This window comes from Dromiciops gliroides, chromosome 3 (genome assembly GCF_019393635.1).
Source record: "Dromiciops gliroides isolate mDroGli1 chromosome 3, mDroGli1.pri, whole genome shotgun sequence".
In the NCBI taxonomy this organism is placed as follows: domain Eukaryota; kingdom Metazoa; phylum Chordata; class Mammalia; order Microbiotheria; family Microbiotheriidae; genus Dromiciops; species Dromiciops gliroides.
In genome coordinates, this window is record NC_057863.1 from 428,211,951 (window position 1) to 428,232,630 (window position 20,680).

The following is a 20,680-nucleotide window of genomic DNA, read 5'->3' on the forward strand; positions in this document are numbered from 1 at the left end:
ATTAGAAAAGGTCTCAAAGTTGAATGACTGTAATGAAAATGAAGATGAAGCAATAAATAAATGATGTTGGTTGGGGGTAGAGATACAAAACAGTATACTTTAATTTTGCTATCAGTTAATTATAGTGGAAAAACTGTTCCACTGGGCCCTGAGCCTGAATGTTTCTTAACATTAAGTTTTTAGCAAAGTTTAGGTTGTTATCGATGTAATTGCTAACACTAACATATCTGGTACCTTTTTTTAACATGTAGCTACAACAAACGTATTAATGACATAAGAGAGTGCAAAGAAGCAGCTGTGTCACATGCGTAAGTGTTTTTATAACTTTCATTTTTGTGTGGCGTTTTTTTATCAAGGATTATTCAGTGCCTTCTTGAAATTTTTTTAAAAGTGCTTTTGGTTGAAACAATAAATTGCAATATGCATAGGAACTGTTTTTCATTCAAATATACATTGTGTGTGTGTGTGTGTGTGTGTGTATATATATATATATATATATATACTTGTAAATATACATGTATGTGATACTAGTTGGAGGGACGAAAATTACTTCATGACATAATCTTGACATCTAAGTGTTTTAAAATACTTTGAATTTAAAGTAAAGATAACTTAGAAATTTTGAAATTTGAATAAAAAGTTAATACTTTAGGCTCAGCAGCCTCTAGCATTTCTTCCATAAAGAATGATTTTTCAGTAGCACCTGAACAGTTACCAACAGGTCCTATTTTCTTCTAAGTTGCAGCCCACTTCCGCATCCTTTGTTTAAGAATTGGTACATGCACCAAACCCTATAATACATTTTACTTGGTTCTAATTCTTACACTTTTGCTCTGTTTTAATGATTCCAAACCAGTATTTTCCAATGATTTAAGGTTCTTTATAAATTTTATTAGACTGCTAAATGTCTTTGTGAGACAAGTTATATAACAATTTAATGATGCGGGAAGATTTGGGATTTTCTTCTTTCCATTTTGACTTCCTTTACTTATTTTTAAGTGGATGTAATAGAATATGTCTGATTCTTGGCTTTGATTATAGCTGTAAAATCCATGAAAAGATTCAAAAATCCAAACAGTTTTACTTCTGAATTCTTGACTTAAATAGGATGGGCTATTTCTGGGGAAAAAACATACACTGTGCTGGTACAAAAATTAGTCATTTCCTGAATGTAGCCTTCACTCCTAATCTTTTGGAGGGTTAGAAGAAGGATTAACAATGACAAATTGTATCAGTTCGTTCTGAAAGGTACCACTGATGATAGTTTACATTATTTGTTGTTGCAGTGTTATACTAACCAGCTTTGGGAGGGGGGGGATATGTGAGCCAGTACGATGGTATCATATACTTTCCCTTTAATGTGCAACATTGTAAAAGGTATTTGTCAGATTGTTAGACGTCTGTTTTTCATGAGGATCTTTGATGAGGAAATATCTAAACTAAGTACGGTATATGTTTATACTTTCTCTAAGAAATTGCAATAATTGATTTTATTGCTGTATTTATTATTATACATGATTCACAAAATGAAAGTTATTGAAATAGCTATTTTAATTAGCAAAAATACTTAGATTTCTTAGAATAGTTTATAAATGTTTCTTTTCCTGCTTCTTTTCTGACATCAGTATCCCAATTTTGTTTTCACAATTAGTTTTATATGAGGAAACATTTATAGCCATTCCCAAGTTTCTGGTTTGCCAACTTCTAATTTCTTGCTATTTAGAGGTTTTATATGGGGACATAGTATAACTACTAATATTTTTATAGTACTTTTTTTTTTGGTGGGATAGTGAGGGTTAAGTGATTTGCTCAGGGTCACACAGCTAGTAAGTGTCAAGTGTCTGAGGTCGAATTTGAACTCAGGTCCTCCTGAATCCAGGGCCAGTGCTCTATCCACTGCACCACCTAGCTGCCCTGAGGCCAGATTTGAACTTGGGTCCTCCTGAATTCAGGGCCAGTGCTCTATCCACTGTACCATTTAGCTGTCCCCTATAATAGTACTTTAAAAGTTTGAAACATACTTTTATATAAATTCTATAATTTGACTCTCAGATGAACCTCATTAGATACTATCAGTATACATATTTTACAGATGAGTAAAACTAAAGCTCTAAGGGATCAGTAACTTGATCGTAGTCATTTAGCTAGTAAATCTCAGAGGCAGAATTTGAACTTAAGGTCTTCCTGACTCTTAAATCCAGTATTCTTTCCCCTATGCTCTGCTGCCTCCAAATGCTTTTAAATATTTAATAATAACTTAAATCAATAGATATTAATTAATCCAGAACTGCTATTTAGTAGGGGGTATGGTATACCAACAAATATAAGGCATGGTGGGCAGATAAAAATTACATATGAAATTAATAAAAATATTTGCTAAACATATATAGTCTTGCACAGTGGATAGAGTGCCAGGCCTGGAATCAGAAAACATGAGTTCAAATTTAGCCTCAGATACTTACTGTGTGACTGGATAAATCACTTAATCTGTCTTTGCTTCAGTTTCCCCAGTTTAAAAATGGGGATTATAATATCATCTACTTCCCAGCATTTTTGTGACTATCAAATGAAATATTAATATTAAAGCTCTTAACAGTGCCTGGCACATAGTAAGCACTATATAAATGTTAACTATTATTGTAACATTGATGATACATAAAATAACTGTCCAGAAAATAAGTTGCTGGGGGCTAGAGTAGTGATGAAAGGCTTCATGAAGGAGAATAGGAATTGAAATAGGGCTTGAAAGAGTAATAGAATTAACTTAAGTGGTGAAAGTGAGAAGGAAAAGCTAGGTAGGGGAAAAGAATGAGCAGAGCTAGAAATAATATAGATCTTAGAAGTGAAATAAGTAATTAAACATTAAAAAATTACTCAGGTAATTAATATTATTTGGAATGCTGTGTAGTTATAGACCATAAATATCAATTTTGGAGTAATTTTTCTTGACTTTGATTTTGCATAATCAAAAAAAGAATGTTTTAAAGGATGGTACTTGAGAAGCTTTATGACAGCCAGGTGATTCAGTAGTTAGAGTACTGGTCCTGGAATCAGGAAGATGAGTTCATATCCAGCCTCAGGCACTTAATAGTTGTGTGACACTGGGCAAGTCACTTAATTTTTGTTTGCATTAATCTACTGGAGATGGAAATGGTAAACCACTCTAATATCTTTGCCACGAAAACATGGACAAGTACTCGCACCCACAAGGTCACAAATAACTGAACAACAGCTTCAGAAGCTATCTAGTTCATTCAGCTCTTATCAAAAAAGTAAATAAGCATGATTACTAGTTCTTTTTCCTAGATGGCCACTAAATATTCCTTTTAATAATATGTTGTAGAACTTTCCCATCTGTCAATTAGTCACACTTTCTGGCTTATTTTTGAAGACTCCATTCTTTCCCCTTATTTTGAAAATTGGGGCATTGGCTCCTAAGTCTTATAAATCCTGTACTATTCTTCATGAACCTTCATAGGTATTGGCTCAAGCAGTGATATTCACCATTTTCACTTCCCTAGGATTTGTCTTCTGGCCCAGATGACTTGAATTTAGTAGGGATATGTAGGTGTTCTTTACTTATCACAGGTATCAGCTCCTTGTTAGCCTTGTTAATATCCTTATCAGTTGAAAGGGCATTCTCCTTGGCATAAAACAAAATAAAAAAGAAATTAACAGGCCTCCCCACATATTATTATTGTCTTTTCCACTCTGAACAGCAGTTCTGTTCCTTCTTCTGCGAACAATCTTTTTCTTTCCTGGACAAAACTTTAAAAGACTTTTTGTTGTCCTAAGATTTCCTTGCTTACCACCACTCATTGTGGGCTGTAGCTTCCTTGAAGTTTGATTCTTAAAGGACTGTTCCATACTTTTGAATTCATTCTGTTATTTACCCCTGCTTTTGTTTTTTGTACATGGCTTTTTAAAAAATCTGAGATAACTGTTAAGTCCTTTTGTATATGCATTGGTCACTTTATTCAGCATTCTTTCTTCTTCAAGATTGTTTTTCTATGTCATCAGAAATATATTTTGGGAGTTTTCCATTTCTTCTGGACTGCTACAGAATTTTAGTTCAAGGGTCTTTAATATCTTTTCCCTAAATCCTTTGAAATCTGCACTCATAAAATGTTTTTTCTCTCATATCACAAATTCTTAGATGTAGTAGCAATGTCCCTTCCATATTTCCATCTTTTTCACTCCAGCAGCCTCTTTTTCCCTGTTAGTAAGAATGAGATTCAGGTTCCTGCAACTTTTGAAGGATAAAAGGATAAACTCTCATTATGGCGAGTTTAGAAATTTAAGTACCCTGCTTTAGGAGAGAATAATTTCTAGTAGATGTCTAGCTAATTGAAGTCCTTCATTAGTGTTATATCTGCTTCTACCAGTCCTGTGATCAGTTTTCTGAACTCCTCATCCAACTTCTTTAGGTACTCTGCAGTATATAACGATAATGATGTTTCTATTTTAGCATTCATTTATCTTCACCCAAATTATTTTGCTAAAAAACAAAGCCAAAAAACTAAAAGATGCAATAAACAACTAATATTTGACTTGTTTCAGTAAATGAGTAAATCTCCATTTTTTTCTCTTTTAATATAGTGGTTCAATGCATAGAGAAAGACGCAAATTTTTAAGATCTGCACTGAAAGAATTAGCTACTGTCTTGTCTGATCAACCTGGCTTGCTAGGACCTAAGGTAATGAATTTCACATTTATTTTCACTAAAAAAAAAGACACGTTGGAAAATTCTAAATTAAATCATTGAATACTGTAAACTCATTTTAAATATTTGCTTTGGAATCAGATTACTTTTAATTAGATTAAGTAAGAGTATTTGAAAGGGACTTGAAAAGCCATCTAGGTCAGGACTTCTTAAACTTTTTCCATTTGCATCCCCTTTTCATCTGAAAAATTTTTATGCAACCCCAGGTATATAAGTATATATAAAGTAGGTATACATAAACTTTCACTGTTGCCAAATATTGTGTGACCCCCATGTTCAGTTACGCTATGCAGTGTGGGGTTGTGACCCACAGTTTAAGAAGCTAGGATCTGGATCAACCTGGACCTTAACAGGAATTCCATTTTCAGTATACTTAAGAATTGGTTGACTTGTAATCCTCTGCTTTGAGAGTTTTAGTAAAGGAAAACCCATTACCTCCTTAGGCAGCCAGTCTACTTGATTTTTAGACATCCCTATTAAGAAGTTTTTCCTTACATAAATCCCGAATTTAACACTCAGCAATTTCTTCCCCTTACTCCTAGTTATTACTGTTAGCTGTTTATCCTTAGGTTGTCTCATTCTTTTAAAGTAAATTTCCCCCAAACAGCTGGAAGGCACTTTATCTCTTCCCCTTGAAGCTTCCCTTATCCTATAATAGGACTTGTTATTCTGTACTTTCTCTTGACTTACCTGCCTCAGGTTATCAAGAGCCACTGACTTGTGGGTAAGAAGATTCTGAGGGGTGATGATGGGGGTTGGGAAGGTAAATGGAAAATGTAGTTAACTCATGTTAAAGTATAAACTCTTTAACCTTTTGCTTTTCAGGCACTTTTTGTATTTATGGCATTATCTTTTGCTCGTGATGAAATTATTTGGCTACTGCGTCATGCAGATAACATGCCAAAGAAGAGTGCAGATGACTTTATAGATAAGTATGTTAGCAACATTTTTTTTTAACATTTTAATGGGCCTTTAGGGACTGGTCTTGTAGTAAAATTACTTAAAAAAGAATAAAAAGAACACCTCCATTATTAATCAGTAAAACATTTAAACACCTACTGTGAGCCAGGCACTGTAGTAAGTGGGAGAGAGAGTCCCTGCCCTCAAATAGATTACATGCTAATGGGTTAACAGGGGAAGCCAATACATAGAAGGATGTTGAAAAGCTGGGGTGAGAAGAAATGAGGTATAGTTGAAGGAATTCATGATGGTGGGAAATGGCTTGGGAAGTCTCTTTAAATAAAAGCTTTGGGAGGTGTTCTTGCTTTTCCTTTACTTCTTCAATCAGAGGGGCAGAAGGTACCAAGGGTACGGGTGAGGTGTTATGCTAACCAAAGCTAATACATTCTTCTAGGTTGAGTACTCCTCCTAATGAGGAAGTTTCCTGGGGGCATGTGGAGACCATTCTAAGGAGTACAAACTGGTGGGAAATAATTATTCACACAGTGACCTTGTCTTTTGTCACACATTGTCCAAATTTGAAAATATTTTAGAAGCTAGCAAAATTTAAGAACGTTATACTTAATGAAGTTGACATGAAAAGGCTAGGATAAGAAAGATTTTAATTTAGCTTTCAGCATTTTTGCAGGGCCTATCTAGGGAAGGTTAGACTTTTCTATGGTTATAGTTCTAGTCTTTTGGTTACCATCTAATTGATATAGTAGAGTGTTGGACTTGGAGTCAGGAAAACCTGAGTTTGAATTAAACCTCAGACACTAGCTATGTGACACTAGGCAAGTTACTTAACCTTTCTGTGCCTTAATTTTGCTTATCTGTAAAATGAAGAAGCTAAATTCAGTGGCCTCTAAGTTTTCTTTCAGCTCTAAATCTTATGATCCTGTGAATTACATGCATCTCTTTGGAGCTTTGAATGCAGTCCTTGGAAGAAAAGAGAAGGGGGAAATATAAATATTTATTGTATAGGTGAGATAATCAAAGGGTAGTATGTGAAATAGGTAATAGTATGCTACAACATAAAAGCATGAGTTTCCTGTAACAAGTTGAAAAATAATTTAAGCTTTTTATAAACTTTAGAAGGATAAAATGATGATTTTTAAAAAGTGAATTCTGGTCAGGTAGGCCACTATTGATTTAGGAAGGAGGCAGTATAGTCTCATGGAAAGAGCCCTGACTTTGGAATCATATGACCTTGAGTTTTAATTCTTTTTCTACATCTTATTAATAACTTGCATTTATGTAGCATTTTAAGTTTTAAAAGTCTCTTTACAAATATTAGATCATTTAATTCTCCTAACAACTTAATAAGTTAAGTGCTGTTATTACACAGGTTTTGCAGTTCAGGAAACAGGCGAACTTGATTGAAGTCACACAATTCCTTAGTGTTTGAGACTGCTTTTGATCTCAGGTCTTTCCAAGTAAAAGTCCAGCATTTTATCTTCTTGTGCCACTTAGCTGCTGTTTGACGATAGGTAATTCATTTAACTTTTAAGTAAAATGAATTAAATGAGGTAAATGTGCTTTAGTTTCCTTTTCTCTGTGAAATTTAAAATTGGATATTAGATCATAAATCTCCCCTACTTAACTTTTCCCTTAATTTATCTCCCAGACTAGTAAATGGAAGAAGCTTCTGGTTTTCTAGATAGAGCCTTTATTGTATATAAGGTGTTGTTGATTAGAAGGATAGGAAAGTAGAAATACAGTAGAAATCGTCTTAAATCTAGGCTTAGTCTATATTTCTTATAAAAACTCACCAAACCAAAAAAGGCCACCTTTGGAGTGAGGGAGACCGTCTGTGCTGCGCCGCCAGGAGTCCCGCCAAGCAGGCAAAAAGGCCTACTCTGCTTCTCTCCACCCCGGAAGTCAAAAAACCCGGCAGGCAGTCTGACATGCGCAGCAGGCGGACTGTACCCGGCAGGCAGTCTGACATGCGCAGCAGGCGGACTGTTCATCTCCTCCCCAAAAGGGTGGTCCTTGAAAAACTGGCGTCTTTCAGTTATCCTAACCGACTGTTAAAAACTTTCATATTTTACCACATTTCCCCCCTTTGCTTCCTCAAGAAACGGAATGTTTCCTTGATGGAACAGTAAAAAGAATATAATAACTTTTGCTGACTAATAATATGCGAACAACAATACAGAAAAGGAAGAGAGGAAAGTTTTGTCCAGAGGGGCGATTTTTTTTTTTTTTCCTCATGAACCGACGCTTTGACATTAGTCTTGCAAAGGGAGAGCCTCTGCAGAGAGTACATGTTACAGATAGTATATAACAGAAAGGAGATAGTAAAAGCTAATAAAGCAAAACAGTTCATATAAAGTCTCTGAGTTCTCTTGTCTTCTTGAAGTGGTAAGATGTCATCAGGAGGAAACTGGATTCTGGTCTGGAAAACTGGATTCTGGACTCTGGTCTGGATTCTGGACTCTGGACTCTGGTCTGGAAAGCTGGATTTCACCACACCTTTAAATTCTTTAAGAGCACAAAAGGGTGCTTAGCGAATCTTTTGCCTTTTATTTTTGGTTTTTGGTTTTGCTTTGTTTTTTTTTTTTTTTACTTTTGTTTCTTTTGCTTTTCTTTAAAAACCCGGCAGGCAGTCTGACATGCGCAGCAGGCGGACTGTACCCGGCAGGCAGTCTGACATGCGCAGCAGGCGGACTGTACCCGGCAGGCAGTCTGACATGCGCAGCAGGCGGACTGTTCATCTCCTCCCCAAAAGGGTGGTCCTTGAAAAACTGGCGTCTTTCAGTTATCCTAACCGACTGTTAAAAACTTTCATATTTTACCACATCTCTAAAATTAGATTAGATTAGATGATCCTAATGCATTCCCTGCAAGATCAGTTTTATAGTGGTTAGAGCGCTAGACCTGGAGATCATAATATTTGGGTATGAATCCATACTTTCACATTTGTCAGCTATGTGATTATAGGCATGTCAACTTAATTTCTTTAATTATGTCAATAGATACATGAAAAGTGTTTGACAAGATACATTATCCACTTCTGTTAAAAGCGCGAGAAAGCACTGAAGAAATGGCTCTTTCCTTAGTGTTATTATTGTTACCTCTCCAAAGCCAAGAACCAGCATTATCTTTATCAGGGATAAACTAGAGAGCTTTCAAATAAGATTAGGGGATGAAATGAAAAAGTATGTTAACACTATTACTATTTGATATAGGACTGGAAGTGCTAGCAATAATAACTAGACAAGAAGAAGAAATTGAGGGAATAAGCAAAGGCAAAGAGGAAACAAAAACTAGCACTTTGCAGATGATATGATGGTTTATTTAGAAAATGCTAGAGAATCAGTGAAGAAGCTAATTGAAACAATAACTTTAGCAAAGTTAAGGAATACAAAATAAATCCACACAAACCATCAGTATTTCTGTATGTTATCAAAAATCCAACAGGAAGATATAGAAAAGTTCTATTTGTTATAAGTCAGATAATAAAAAGTACAGAAGTCTACCTGCCAACATAAATCCAGGAACCATATGAACACAACTACAAAATATCGTTTTGGGTGAAAAATGAAATGACTGAGGAAACACATTCTAAGCACATTGATTTATTAAGCAATGTATACCAATTGCCCAACACACTGGGACCAGACCTTCTCAGGTTAGACCTGGACCCTGAGTACAGATGGAGAAAGACTTTTATACAGTAAAAAAATTTTTTAATAAGGCCAATTTATTAAAAGGAAACAGTACAACATTAGGTAATCTGATTTTTAATTGGATGAAAGATTAAGGACTTTCCGATTTGGGAAGGGGAAAGTGAACAGGCACAATTCCCTGAATTCAGAAAAAGAGACATCCCATTGCCCAAAGTGTCTGTAAACAATCAAAGTAATATGAAAATAAGTGATTGATCAATATGGGATGAGTTTTCAGATAAAACATCTGAATTACTTGATTTGTAGAATTGTGAGAAAACTCTTTGAATCAGTCTTTGGATCAGAGTTTCTGATCATAACCTAGGGCCTTAGCTAATTAAGGGTCTCTAAGCAGCAGGTAGAAGCGGTCCAGTTTCTCAGTCATATGCAGGGCTAGGTTCAAACAGTACAGCAAGGCTTTTTCTCAATTTCCACAATTGAATAAAGTTTTCTCATAGGACAGAATTTGTACTAGACCCATAATTGAACAGAAAGGGAACTGAGCTAGATCCAAAATTGAGTCACAAGACAGAGTCTGTGGTTCACCCAATTCCTTCAGTTAACCCTCTTGCTGTCCTAATCCCCTCAATTCTGTCATTACTCAAAAGTAGATCTAAATGGGGCAGCTAGGTGGCGCAGTGGATAAAGCACCGGCCCTGAATTCAGGAGTACCTGAATTCAAATCCGGCCTCAGACACTTAACACTTACTAGCTGTGTGACCCTGGGCAAGTCACTTAACCCCAATTGCCTCACTAAAAAAAAAAAAAGTAGATCTAAATTATTGGAGAAATTTTCATTGCTCCTGGGTAGACCAAGACATTTTAATTAAAATGGCAACATTACCTATATTAAAATACTTTTTCAGTGCCATAACAGTCAGAGTACCCAAGAATTACTTTATAGAGTTAGAAAAAATAACAGCAAAATTTGTCTGGAGGAACATGATTAAAACTATCGAGGAAATTAATGAAGGGTAATGGGAAAGGAGAGGAGGACCTAGCAATACCAGATCTCAGACTGTACTACAAAGCAGTATCAAAACAATTTGGTACTGGTTGGGAAACAGACAGGTTGAACAATTAGAACAGATAATATATAGAAACATATAGACAGACAGATGGATAAATAGATATGCCCATTGGGAGAATTTGTCTTGTTTGATTCTACATTTTAGTAACAGTTTGGTTTTTTGGGTTTTTTTTTCAATGAGAGAGATGTGGAAAGGAAAGAATATGGATCTGAAAATAAAATTTAAGAAAAGAGAATTTAAGCGAAGGGAAGTAGGAACAATTGTACATGGCTTTCTCAAAGAGTTTGGCTGAGAAGGGGAGGAGAGGTACAGAATGAAAGCTAATGGAAAGACATCAGTTGATGCAGAGTGAAGTAAATAGAACCAGAAGTACAATTTATATTGTAGCATTAATATTATAAAAATGAAAATTTTTAAGACTCTTGCAAACTGATGAATGAAATGGACAGAACCAGGGCAACAATTATACAAAACCACAACAATTTAAAAAGCAATCAACTTTGAAAGGTGTAAGAGTTATTCTCAATATAGTGACCACCAGTGAATGATTCCAGAATACCAGTAATGATAAAAACACTATCTACCCCTTGATAGGGGCAGCTAGGTGACAGTGCATAGAATGTTGACGACCTCAGACACTTACTCTGTAAAATGAGCTAGAGAAAGAAGTGGCAAATCACTCCAGTATCTTTGCCAAGAAAACTCCAAAAGGGGTCATGGAGAGTCAGATACAACTGAAATAACTCAACAACAAACCTCCTGACAAAGAGGTGCAGAATGAGAGATGTATGCATGCACACATGCACACATACACAAGTGCAGCCACATATTTTTACAAGAGGGGATTTGTTTTGGTTGGCTCTGCATATCATTATGAGGTTTTTTTCCTCTTTGTTTTAATGAGATAGGAGTTGGAGTTGAGAGGAAATCGATTTCTATTTATTAAAAACCACAACAACACATAGGGACCTTTGCATTCACTTTTAGATGAGGTCACTATAGTGTTAGGTTTATGTAATTGTTTGGTTTGTTAGAAGAGAAGGGGATAACCAATAAAACTTTAAAAACTGCAAAAAAAAATTTTTTTTCACTAATACAGAAGAGGGAGGTAAATTTTCTCAAATCTTAAAAAAAATGCTAATGGGAATGATTAGCAATTAAGTCAGGGTTTTTTAAGGATGGGGGAAATGGTCATTTTTGAAATTAATCAGGGAAACATCCAGGAGAAAGAATCAAGATGAGTACGAGTAGAAATGATAGATGGAGCAATTTGCTGGAGAAGATTGGATGGAATGAGATCAAGGATGCATATGTTTCTCCCAAGAAAGATTATCTCTTCATGTGAGAAAGAGTTGAAACTAATAAGAGTGATATGTAATAAGGGAGAGAAGAGAATAAGGAGTTCTCGGGAGTGGCTTCAGTATTACCATTGAAATGAGACAAGATTCTTAGCCCAGAAGTCGGAGAGAATGCTATAAGGGGCTTTTGAAGACTTGTGAAAACTTTTGAGTAGTCAGTGAATGGGAGTATAAGAGCATTCTCTTGCTGTTTTGAGGGCACATTTGAGATTATGTTAAATGTGTATATACTACACATGTTGTGTGATTTAAATTTTTTTTTGACTACTCTGTTCAACAGCATCTGAATAGGAAAGAAGGAAGGAAACAAGCATTTATTTAGTATTGATCATTATGACCACTCTGGGAGATGGGTGCTAGTATTATCCCCATTTTACAGTTGAGGAAGCAGGCTTGCCTAAGGTCACATAGCTAGTGTTTGAGGCCAAATTTGACCTCAGGTGGTGTTTGTCTGACTTCAGGCCCAGTGCTCTATCCATTCTGCAACCTTGCTGTCTTGAGAAGTGAGCACCTGCTGGTGGGTTTAATCCATGGTTGGTGGGTTTGGCAAAGCAAAATAATTTATAGGAGGGACAAAGGACTTAAGTGTAGAGGAAAGTTATGAGATGAATTAATTCACAAGGCGATTGAGATAGAGAAGGAAGGTGAACGTAGACAGTACAGTAATTATTATGGTCTAGGAAAGAACTGAGGGATAGAGGGATGTGAGGTCTCTGAGTACAAAGAATAGTGTTTAAGATAGTAAGGCAGAAGTAAGTTGCCCCTGTTTTGCAATTTGTAGCCTTTGTGAGTTACTTGGCAAAATCCAGTATAAATACTTTGCTCAGGATTATACAATGTATCTCAGGATACTTGAACCCACATTTTGCTGACTGATTACTAATGTAATGCTCACTATTATATTACCTTATTTTACTATATTACTCTGTTCAAAGAATGAACAGTTGTTGAGAACTACTTTCATTTTCTAACCTTATGGATATTAGTGCTGTGAATACAGAAGTATGTCTTTTTTTTTTTTTTAATTAAAGTTAAAGAAAAAGCAGTCTGAGTCTTCTGGATCATACTTCTCTAGTTTGTTTTGTAAAATACACTGTTAAGTTATACCTACCTTTCAATTTATAGACATATGATTTCTTCAAGACCTCCTCTTTGCACAGATTGCAACCAAACAGATGGTATCAGAAAGTTAATATTCCTAAAAATTCATTATCCTCCAAATTTTGAGACTTTTAAAATTTATCAAGGTTAAATATAGTTCTCAGACCACAGACAAAGTGTGTCCCTGGGCCCATGGACTTGAAGGTTTTCCAGTAACATAGGACCTACTAAAGCTTGCCCTGGCATAACTTGGATTTTATATTTATAGTAAATCATCCCCGATTATCATTTTCATGGTGCATTTTTGGTAGCTATTTCGCTGGGTTTTTTTTTATTTAAAGAAAATTTAAGCAGTCAAAATTCTTCTATTTAGGGATATTTTCTCAAGAATTTTTCATATTTTTCAAGGAAGGTAATTGGATCAGCAGATGGTATTTGCAAATTAGTTTCATTCTGTATAAAAATACCCCAAAATATTAAAAAATCAAATTAATCTTTGGCTAATACATTAAGCTCTTCACTTTTTAGAGGTGCTTACTGTTGTGTATATAAAGCACTGTATTAGAAATACTAAGATGAAAAATGAAGGGTGAAAAAATTAGAGATGGTTTTCATCAAGGAGGTGCCTTGAAGGAACAGAAGTAGTTTTACAGACAGAAAGAGTAAGGGAATCTATTCCAGGAATGGAAGGCAATATAAGTAAATACATAGAGGTGGGGGATAGCATGTTGACAGAAGGGAACATATGGTTCTTTTTGACTAGAAAAATGGCAAGAGGAGTATTGTGAGCTATAGAAATATTAGGGAGCTGCTGAAGGTTTTTGAGCAAGGGTATGTCATTTACATTTATTTTATTTAGGAAGATTATTTTGGTAGGGGTGTGTGTGTGTGTGTGTGTGTGTGTGTGTGTGTGTGTGAAACATGGATTGCAGGGAGGTCTTTGAGTCAGGCATCCAGTGATGAGGGCCAAAATTAGAGTGTTGGGAGAATGAGTGAAAGTGAATTCAAGAAATACTATATGTCAATAGAATTTAGCTACTGATCAAATTTTATTTGTGAAGCTGAGGGCAGAGTCAGTGATTCAACTCAGGATGCTAAGTGCTATCAGGAGAAATACAAGTTGGGAGAAGGTGCAGGTTTGGGATAGATATTAATGAATTATTTTGTACATATTGAATTTGAGGTACTTTAGAAAATCCAGGTGAAATATAGCAGAGAGATAGTGCTGAAGTTCAAAGGTGATCAGGGCTGCTGCAGTTACAAATTTGGTAAAATTAAGCAATGGCAGCAGACACAGTTTGGAAGTAACAATATGGAAGCAAATAGTAAGTAGGTTTGTCCTAGTCTTGTGTTTAGGAATATATGTGAATGAAAATATAAGCACCCAGTATTGAAGGTCTTGTAGGATGTGATTTCTTTAGGGGAAATTTAAGTTACTACTAAGAGTTGGAACTAGTGTTAAAAGAATCAAAGAGGAAAAGGGAGGGATAGGATGGGAGGTCAGAGAAAGGTAGAAATTGAGGTGGCCTAGTGTTGAGTTGAATAGTAATAATGATGGCTGTGGAAGGTAATTTTTGTGATTCTGAAACATAGGAATTAGAGGATCTAGATATTTCTGATTGCTAATAACAGAGCAGGAAAAGTAGAAAATAGGAAGCAGCTTGTAGACTTAATTGTCTCTGAGGTTATAATTAGAATATCAATGTGATGGTGCCCTATAAGATCCAATTTTTGCTGCTCACCTAAATTAAGAAGGCCAAAGATCTATATAGACCATGTTGAATACTGTTTTTTTAAAAAAAGATTTTTTTAAAACCTTATTTATCTTTGTAAATAATTAAATCTAAATGTTAGTACTAAAGTACACTGTATCACTTAAAATGTGTTCCATTTTAAAACCTCTAAAGTAGTGAACAGCAGAAGAAAGCAGAAGAATTAAGGATCAACAAAATACCAACATTACTTGATCACTTATGATTTTTAAAAGATGGCTTATGAGTTTTAAAATTGTGATGTACTTTGCAATGGGATTAAAGTATATTTAAATCCTTACAAAAGAGGCAGCTAGGTGATGGAGTGGATAGAGCACCAGCCCTTGAGTCAGGAAGATCTTAATTCAAATCTGACCTTAGATGACCCTAGATAAGACACTTAATTCTGATTGCCTTCTCTTACCCCAGTTTGTGTGTGTTGTGGGGGGGGGGGGTGGTAAAATAGCAAGCAATGAATAAAGGGATATTTTATTGTTTTTCAGAAGTAATTAATTTTTTAAAAACTTTTCATTTTTCAAAAAAAACTTTTTTCATTTCTTTTAAAGGCACATTGCTGAACTGATATTCTACATGGAAGAGCTCAGGGCACATGTGAGGAAATATGGACCAGTAATGCAGAGATATTATGTACAGTATCTTTCTGGCTTTGATGCCGTGGTTTTAAATGAACTTGTTCAGGTGAAAAAAAATCATATTTCTCACTTTTTATCATTCTATCACTTTTTCCTGCTACAAACAATTTCTACTAATTATTACTAATAATAACTACAGCCATTTATATAGTTCTTTATGATTTGTAAAGAACTTTTCAAAAAGTTCTCTGAGGGAGGTATTTTTAAATATCTTCATTTTATACTTGAGGACTCTAAAAGATTGTATTACTTGCCTTTGACCCACTGTATTAGAGGTAAGATTTGAAATCCTCATTTAACTCCCAAGTCTAATACTTTATTATACCAAATTTGCCTCAATTAAGAGGTAATAAGAAAGTAGAGGCTAGATCTGGAAAGATCTTCAATTGGACTTGGGATCAGAATACTCAGAAGATCTGGGCTCTAATCTGAACTCTGACATTTAGTAGCTTGTGGCCTTAGGACAAATTATTTCACTGATTTGGGCTTTAGATTCCTGCTTTACAAAATGGGATTGGACTAATAAAATCTTTCAGCTCTAATGTTATGTGATTCTTTGAATCTTTTGCTATGTTTTAACTTTACTATGTATTAAAAAGAAAGTCCATTTTGTAATTGTGAGGATTTGTAATTTTAAGGGGGTGTGTTTTTAAACTTGTTTTCTTCCCTTTGATTTTCCATTTTTGTTAATGTTATTGCAAGTATAAGTGATTTCAATTATGTTTTTGTGTTTTTCCCTCTCCTAGAGAAGTTGACTACCCCAATTATCCTATAAGCAATTAAGTTCTTAACATTTCTATCCTGCTGAGTTGTCTGATAAAAAGGGAAACCACCCTACTTTTTTTTTTTGCTTTAGGCTATATAAAATAACAACTGCTATCTCCCCAAAATATTTTAAAGTAGCAGAATGTGGAAAGAGTGATACAAGTTGGAGATTATAATAAGAGCTCCACAAAATTACAAACTGTTCTGGTGAAGTACCTTTATTTTACCAGTCTACAGAATTTTAAAATTTGTTCTGTCCTTTAATAGACATGTAATAATAACAAATTTCTAATATTGGTCTGTTATAAATCTACCTTGTCTTTAGGATATATGACTGCAAGACTGTAATAAAATTTTTTCTGTCATTCTGTACTGTTAGAGATTATTCAAATTTTTGGTTTCTTTCCTCATGTATCCACTAGGTGGAGCTCAGATGTTTCCATTTTCTAGTTTTCATTAAAATTGAATGGACAACTATTAACTTTATCCATTAGAAGAGAGATAACTTCTGGTTTTTATCAAAATAGCTACTACTTACTAAATAAGCCAAAGGGGTACCTTAATTATTGACTTATTTATTGTCTATATATGAGATTCTCAATTGTACATTGTATTTAGCCATAAGATTTTTACTCTGGGCCAATAAATCAGTTCCTTCCAATGATGTTGTTAATTGTTAATAAGTGCCATAGTCAAATGTTACAGCATTTAACGTTGATCTTTAAAGTGACTTCTGTTTTTGTTATGATTTCTGTTAGTGTTACTTCAGAAAAACATCAGTTTTTATAGTGACAAAACAGATCTCTTAGCTATTTTGTGACTCACGTTGGTCATTTGTTAAATCACTAAGCTGGACATACATTGTATGGCTTCAGAGCTAATATTTTAAACTTGAATATGATCAATCTTAATATAGGGGGAAAAAGTTTTGGATTCTTTGTTAAAGCCAATTTAAATTGCCCTTTATGTGCCAATTGCCAGGCATAATAGTTTTCATATGGTCATTTATTTAAAAATTTAAATCATGAACTGACTTTTTCTGCTTTCATTTCAGAATCTTTCAGTGTGCCCTGAAGATGAATCAATCATCATGTCCTCCTTTGTTAATACTATGACTTCCCTAAGTGTAAAGCAAGGTAATGGGTCTAATAAGGATGAAATAAAGAACTTTTAATTATTTTCAAGTCTTATTTTCTTAAGACTACTTAGTATTTACAAGATTTCCTGCCCCCCCCCCCCCCAGTTTTAGGGGTTTCATTTGCTTTGTTTCCTTCCTTTTTTCTATGAGAAATAAATATAAATAAAATAGATATTATGTGATCATATTTAGGAAAAACTTGTTTTACTAATTCAATAAGAATTGTTTATGCTTTACCTTTTTTAAAGCAAGAAATGCTAAAGGCAGTTTAGTGGACATATTATAATAAATTGGGTATTTAAATTTTAATCTAACTGCTTTATGAAGGCAGTGTAGTATAATGAATAGACCATGTATAGGGTTAGGGGACTAGGAGGGCTATATTCAGGTCTTCAAAACTTAGTAGTTGTGACTTTAGGCTTTAGGCAAATCCTTAGGAATTTACTAGAAGTGTTAAGGGCTCTTAAGGGGTCTGTGAACTAACTTGTCTTTGTCAGTTGCCATATTTTCCAGAAATAGTGGACTCAGAGTATGCATGAAGCCCTGAATATGTCAAGGATGACCTCCCCCACATCTATCACAACTGACATAAATTGTTGTTTGTACCCCAAGCTGGGTTCCCTCCCCGGGGTGGGGGGGGGTGCCTTTTGCCATTACCTTGCTCCTCTCCTTCAGAAGGGATTTTGTCCTTTTTCTGCCTTTAAGTACCTTTCCCCTCCCATGCCACAGTGCTTTGGTGGCAATATGTTTTCTCCTCTTCCTTTTGTTGTACTGTCATAAATATGCAAAATTCTATAAGGACTGTGAACCCTTTGGGTTCCACATTCATTTCTCTTGTAATAAACCTGGTTTTCACATAAGTCTCATGACTGTGATTGCCTGATTGACGTGAGTCATAGAAAAGTTAGAGGAATTCCCCACTGGGATTGCTCATGCTAATGAATTTGATTCTTCTAGTATTCAGGTATATTTGCATTATATCAAATTAGCTATTTAGCTTTCAAAAGATTTTGAAAGGGGATGGTACAAATCTTAAGTATTAGACATTGCTGTAGATTCAGCTAGTTTCATGATTAGGAAATCTAATGACCTTTTTTTTTTTTTTTTTTTTTGGCGGGGCAAGGGGGTTAAGTGACTTGCCCAGGGTCACATAGCTAGTAAGTGTCAAGTGTCTGAGGCCGGATTTGAACTCAGGTACTCCTGACTCCAGGGCCGGTGCTTTATCCACTGCACCACCTTGCCGCCCTGACCTAATGACCTTTTTTTTTTTTTTAAGTGAGGCAGTTGGGGTTAAGTGACTTGCCCAGGGTCACACAGCTAGTAAGTGTTAAGTGTCTGAGGCTGGATTTGAACTCAGGTATTCCTGACTCCAGGGCCGGTGCTCTATCCACTGCACCACCTAGCTGCCCCCCCAATGACCTTTTAATCATATGAAGCATACTACAATAAATATACTTCCCTTGTGTGTGATTATTTTAGTAGAGTACAAGAAAAACTATGTGACTCCTTCCTTTAAAAAGACCAGTCTTGGAAAAAATTTTAATATTGGTATTGTAGAATTTTATAAATATTTCTGATATTAAAAGCAAAAATAGGTTTTTTTTTTTAAGAGAAACAGCATGGTGTGGTGAATAATCAGGAATAAGGAAATGGAGACTGGGAACAAATCATTTAACCTCTTGAGGCTCCAGACAAGTCCTTCAAGAGTATCGATTACAGAATAGTTACAAATTTGCACTGATAATGGAATTACCTTACCAGGATCTCCTAATTCCTCACTGGGAGACGAGTGAAAACACAGGCTTGATCCCCCCAAACTAGAAACAAAACTTTTTTGCATGTGTGTATCTTGAAAATCCTAATTTACTTTGTACTTTTTCCATTTTAATACAGTTGAAGATGGGGAAGTATTTGATTTCCGAGGAATGAGATTAGACTGGTTTAGATTGCAGGTAAGAATGACTTAAATTTTGATTGTCAGTTCCTTTTTACTTATTGATAGTCCCAGATTCTATTTTTGAGTGAAAAATGTTAAGACAGGTTCACTTAAGCCTTTGAAAACAATTGCAATATAATTATTAAGTATTCCTAAATGGGCACTGAATGAGTCTACTTGATTAACATAGTACACTTCTGCAAAAGATAGACAAGATGTGAATTAGATGAAAGTGTAGTTAAGTTGTCTTGGAGCTGTGCAAATAACCAGACTCACAGAAATTATTAATAGTTTAATTTCAAATTGGAATGTCTCTAGTAGACTAGAATAATAGGTGCCCATTCCAAGGAGACATATTTTGACTTGATAGAAAGAAAACATTACTATACAAATGAGAACTATCCAAAAGTGAAATGGATTGTATTGAGAGGTTAGTTCTTTTTCTTTGGAGATCTTCATGTTGTAAATTCACATGTTATAAATTCTTGTTCATATACAAGTTTGTCCAGATAGGCATTCAGGGTCTCTTGGTGCTGGGATTGTGTGACTATAAGTCAGTATTCTACAGGAATATGTAAAATAAAGACTTAGTCTTAAAACTATAAAGTTCTGATTATGTTTAGTCAATCAAATGATCGTTTTTAACTGTTCACAAATGGTAGTTTGGGTTAAAAATAATAGGCCATGTAGTTAAATGCTTATCTTACTTTTTAAAGACTTTTGAATTTGTACTTTAAAGTTGTCAAATAAATTTTTTTTCTGTTGGCTGAAACAGCTTCTTAAATTGTGAAAATTTCTTCTAAATAGCCTGATAAAAGTTCTGATTATTAGAGAAAGCTGGGGTCTGATACTAACTTCTCAAAAACCAGAATACATTTTGCACAGAGGTTATGTAGTATTTGGATTGCATATAAAATATAGCTTGATAAAACACTTCATATGTCTTTAAAAAGAAACCAGTTGCTAAAAAATTTTAAAGGTAATGAATCTTCTGTGAGAGTGAGATAGGAAATCAGGGGCAATAAAGACCACCTTGCTGTAGTGAGGACTCAGGTTAAGTTGATTAACATGAATTTTTATAACATGAAGATATTCTTTTACTGCTTTTCATTGTTTTGGGAAGCAGTACTGCTTGCAGTCTTTGTTCATCCTTCATGTTCTGCAAATGAACTTATGCTTCAAACATGTTTACCTTCATTATGATAGCTGCATGGTATCAAACATCTAAGAATTAGTGATTATTTTTCATAGTTAACAGTTCTTCAAATGAGTTTGATTGGAATTGTTGACTTTTCTCCAGCTCTCTTCTGCAGCCTGTGAATAGAAGCAGAGGAGGTAGGTAGTTGAGATAATCTAAGGCTAAATTTTAGCAAGAGATGAGTGGTGATAGGTAGTTGAGAACTGATGATAATGTGAGAGGTAGTTGAGAACTGATGATAATGTAGGTTTGAAATTATTAACTACAGATTTGAGACTGAAAAGGGAAGAAACTTAAGTCATAGCTAGGCTGATTGTCGTAGAGAATCTTGAGAGGTGTAAGAATTGGCGATCTCGGTGAGAATGAAGAATAGGTTTAGGAGAAGAGAGACAACAAGGGATGATGACGTGATAGGA

At 34.9% G+C, this 20,680-nt stretch overlaps 1 protein-coding gene across 4 annotated transcripts in view; it reads left to right on the plus strand.

The window, feature by feature from the left end:
• The window catches only part of NCKAP1 (NCK associated protein 1), a 128,748-nt gene that overhangs the window by 58,038 nt on the left and 50,030 nt on the right, over positions 1-20,680 (plus strand). For all 4 annotated transcript variants that reach the window (XM_043992592.1, XM_043992593.1, XM_043992594.1 and 1 more), the window contains 6 exons: positions 252-308; positions 4,600-4,696; positions 5,549-5,655; positions 15,141-15,273; positions 17,047-17,128; positions 19,024-19,082. In XM_043992592.1, the coding sequence (XP_043848527.1) occupies positions 252-308; positions 4,600-4,696; positions 5,549-5,655; positions 15,141-15,273; positions 17,047-17,128; positions 19,024-19,082 (535 nt within the window). The remainder of the gene's footprint in view (positions 1-251; positions 309-4,599; positions 4,697-5,548; positions 5,656-15,140; positions 15,274-17,046; positions 17,129-19,023; positions 19,083-20,680) is intronic.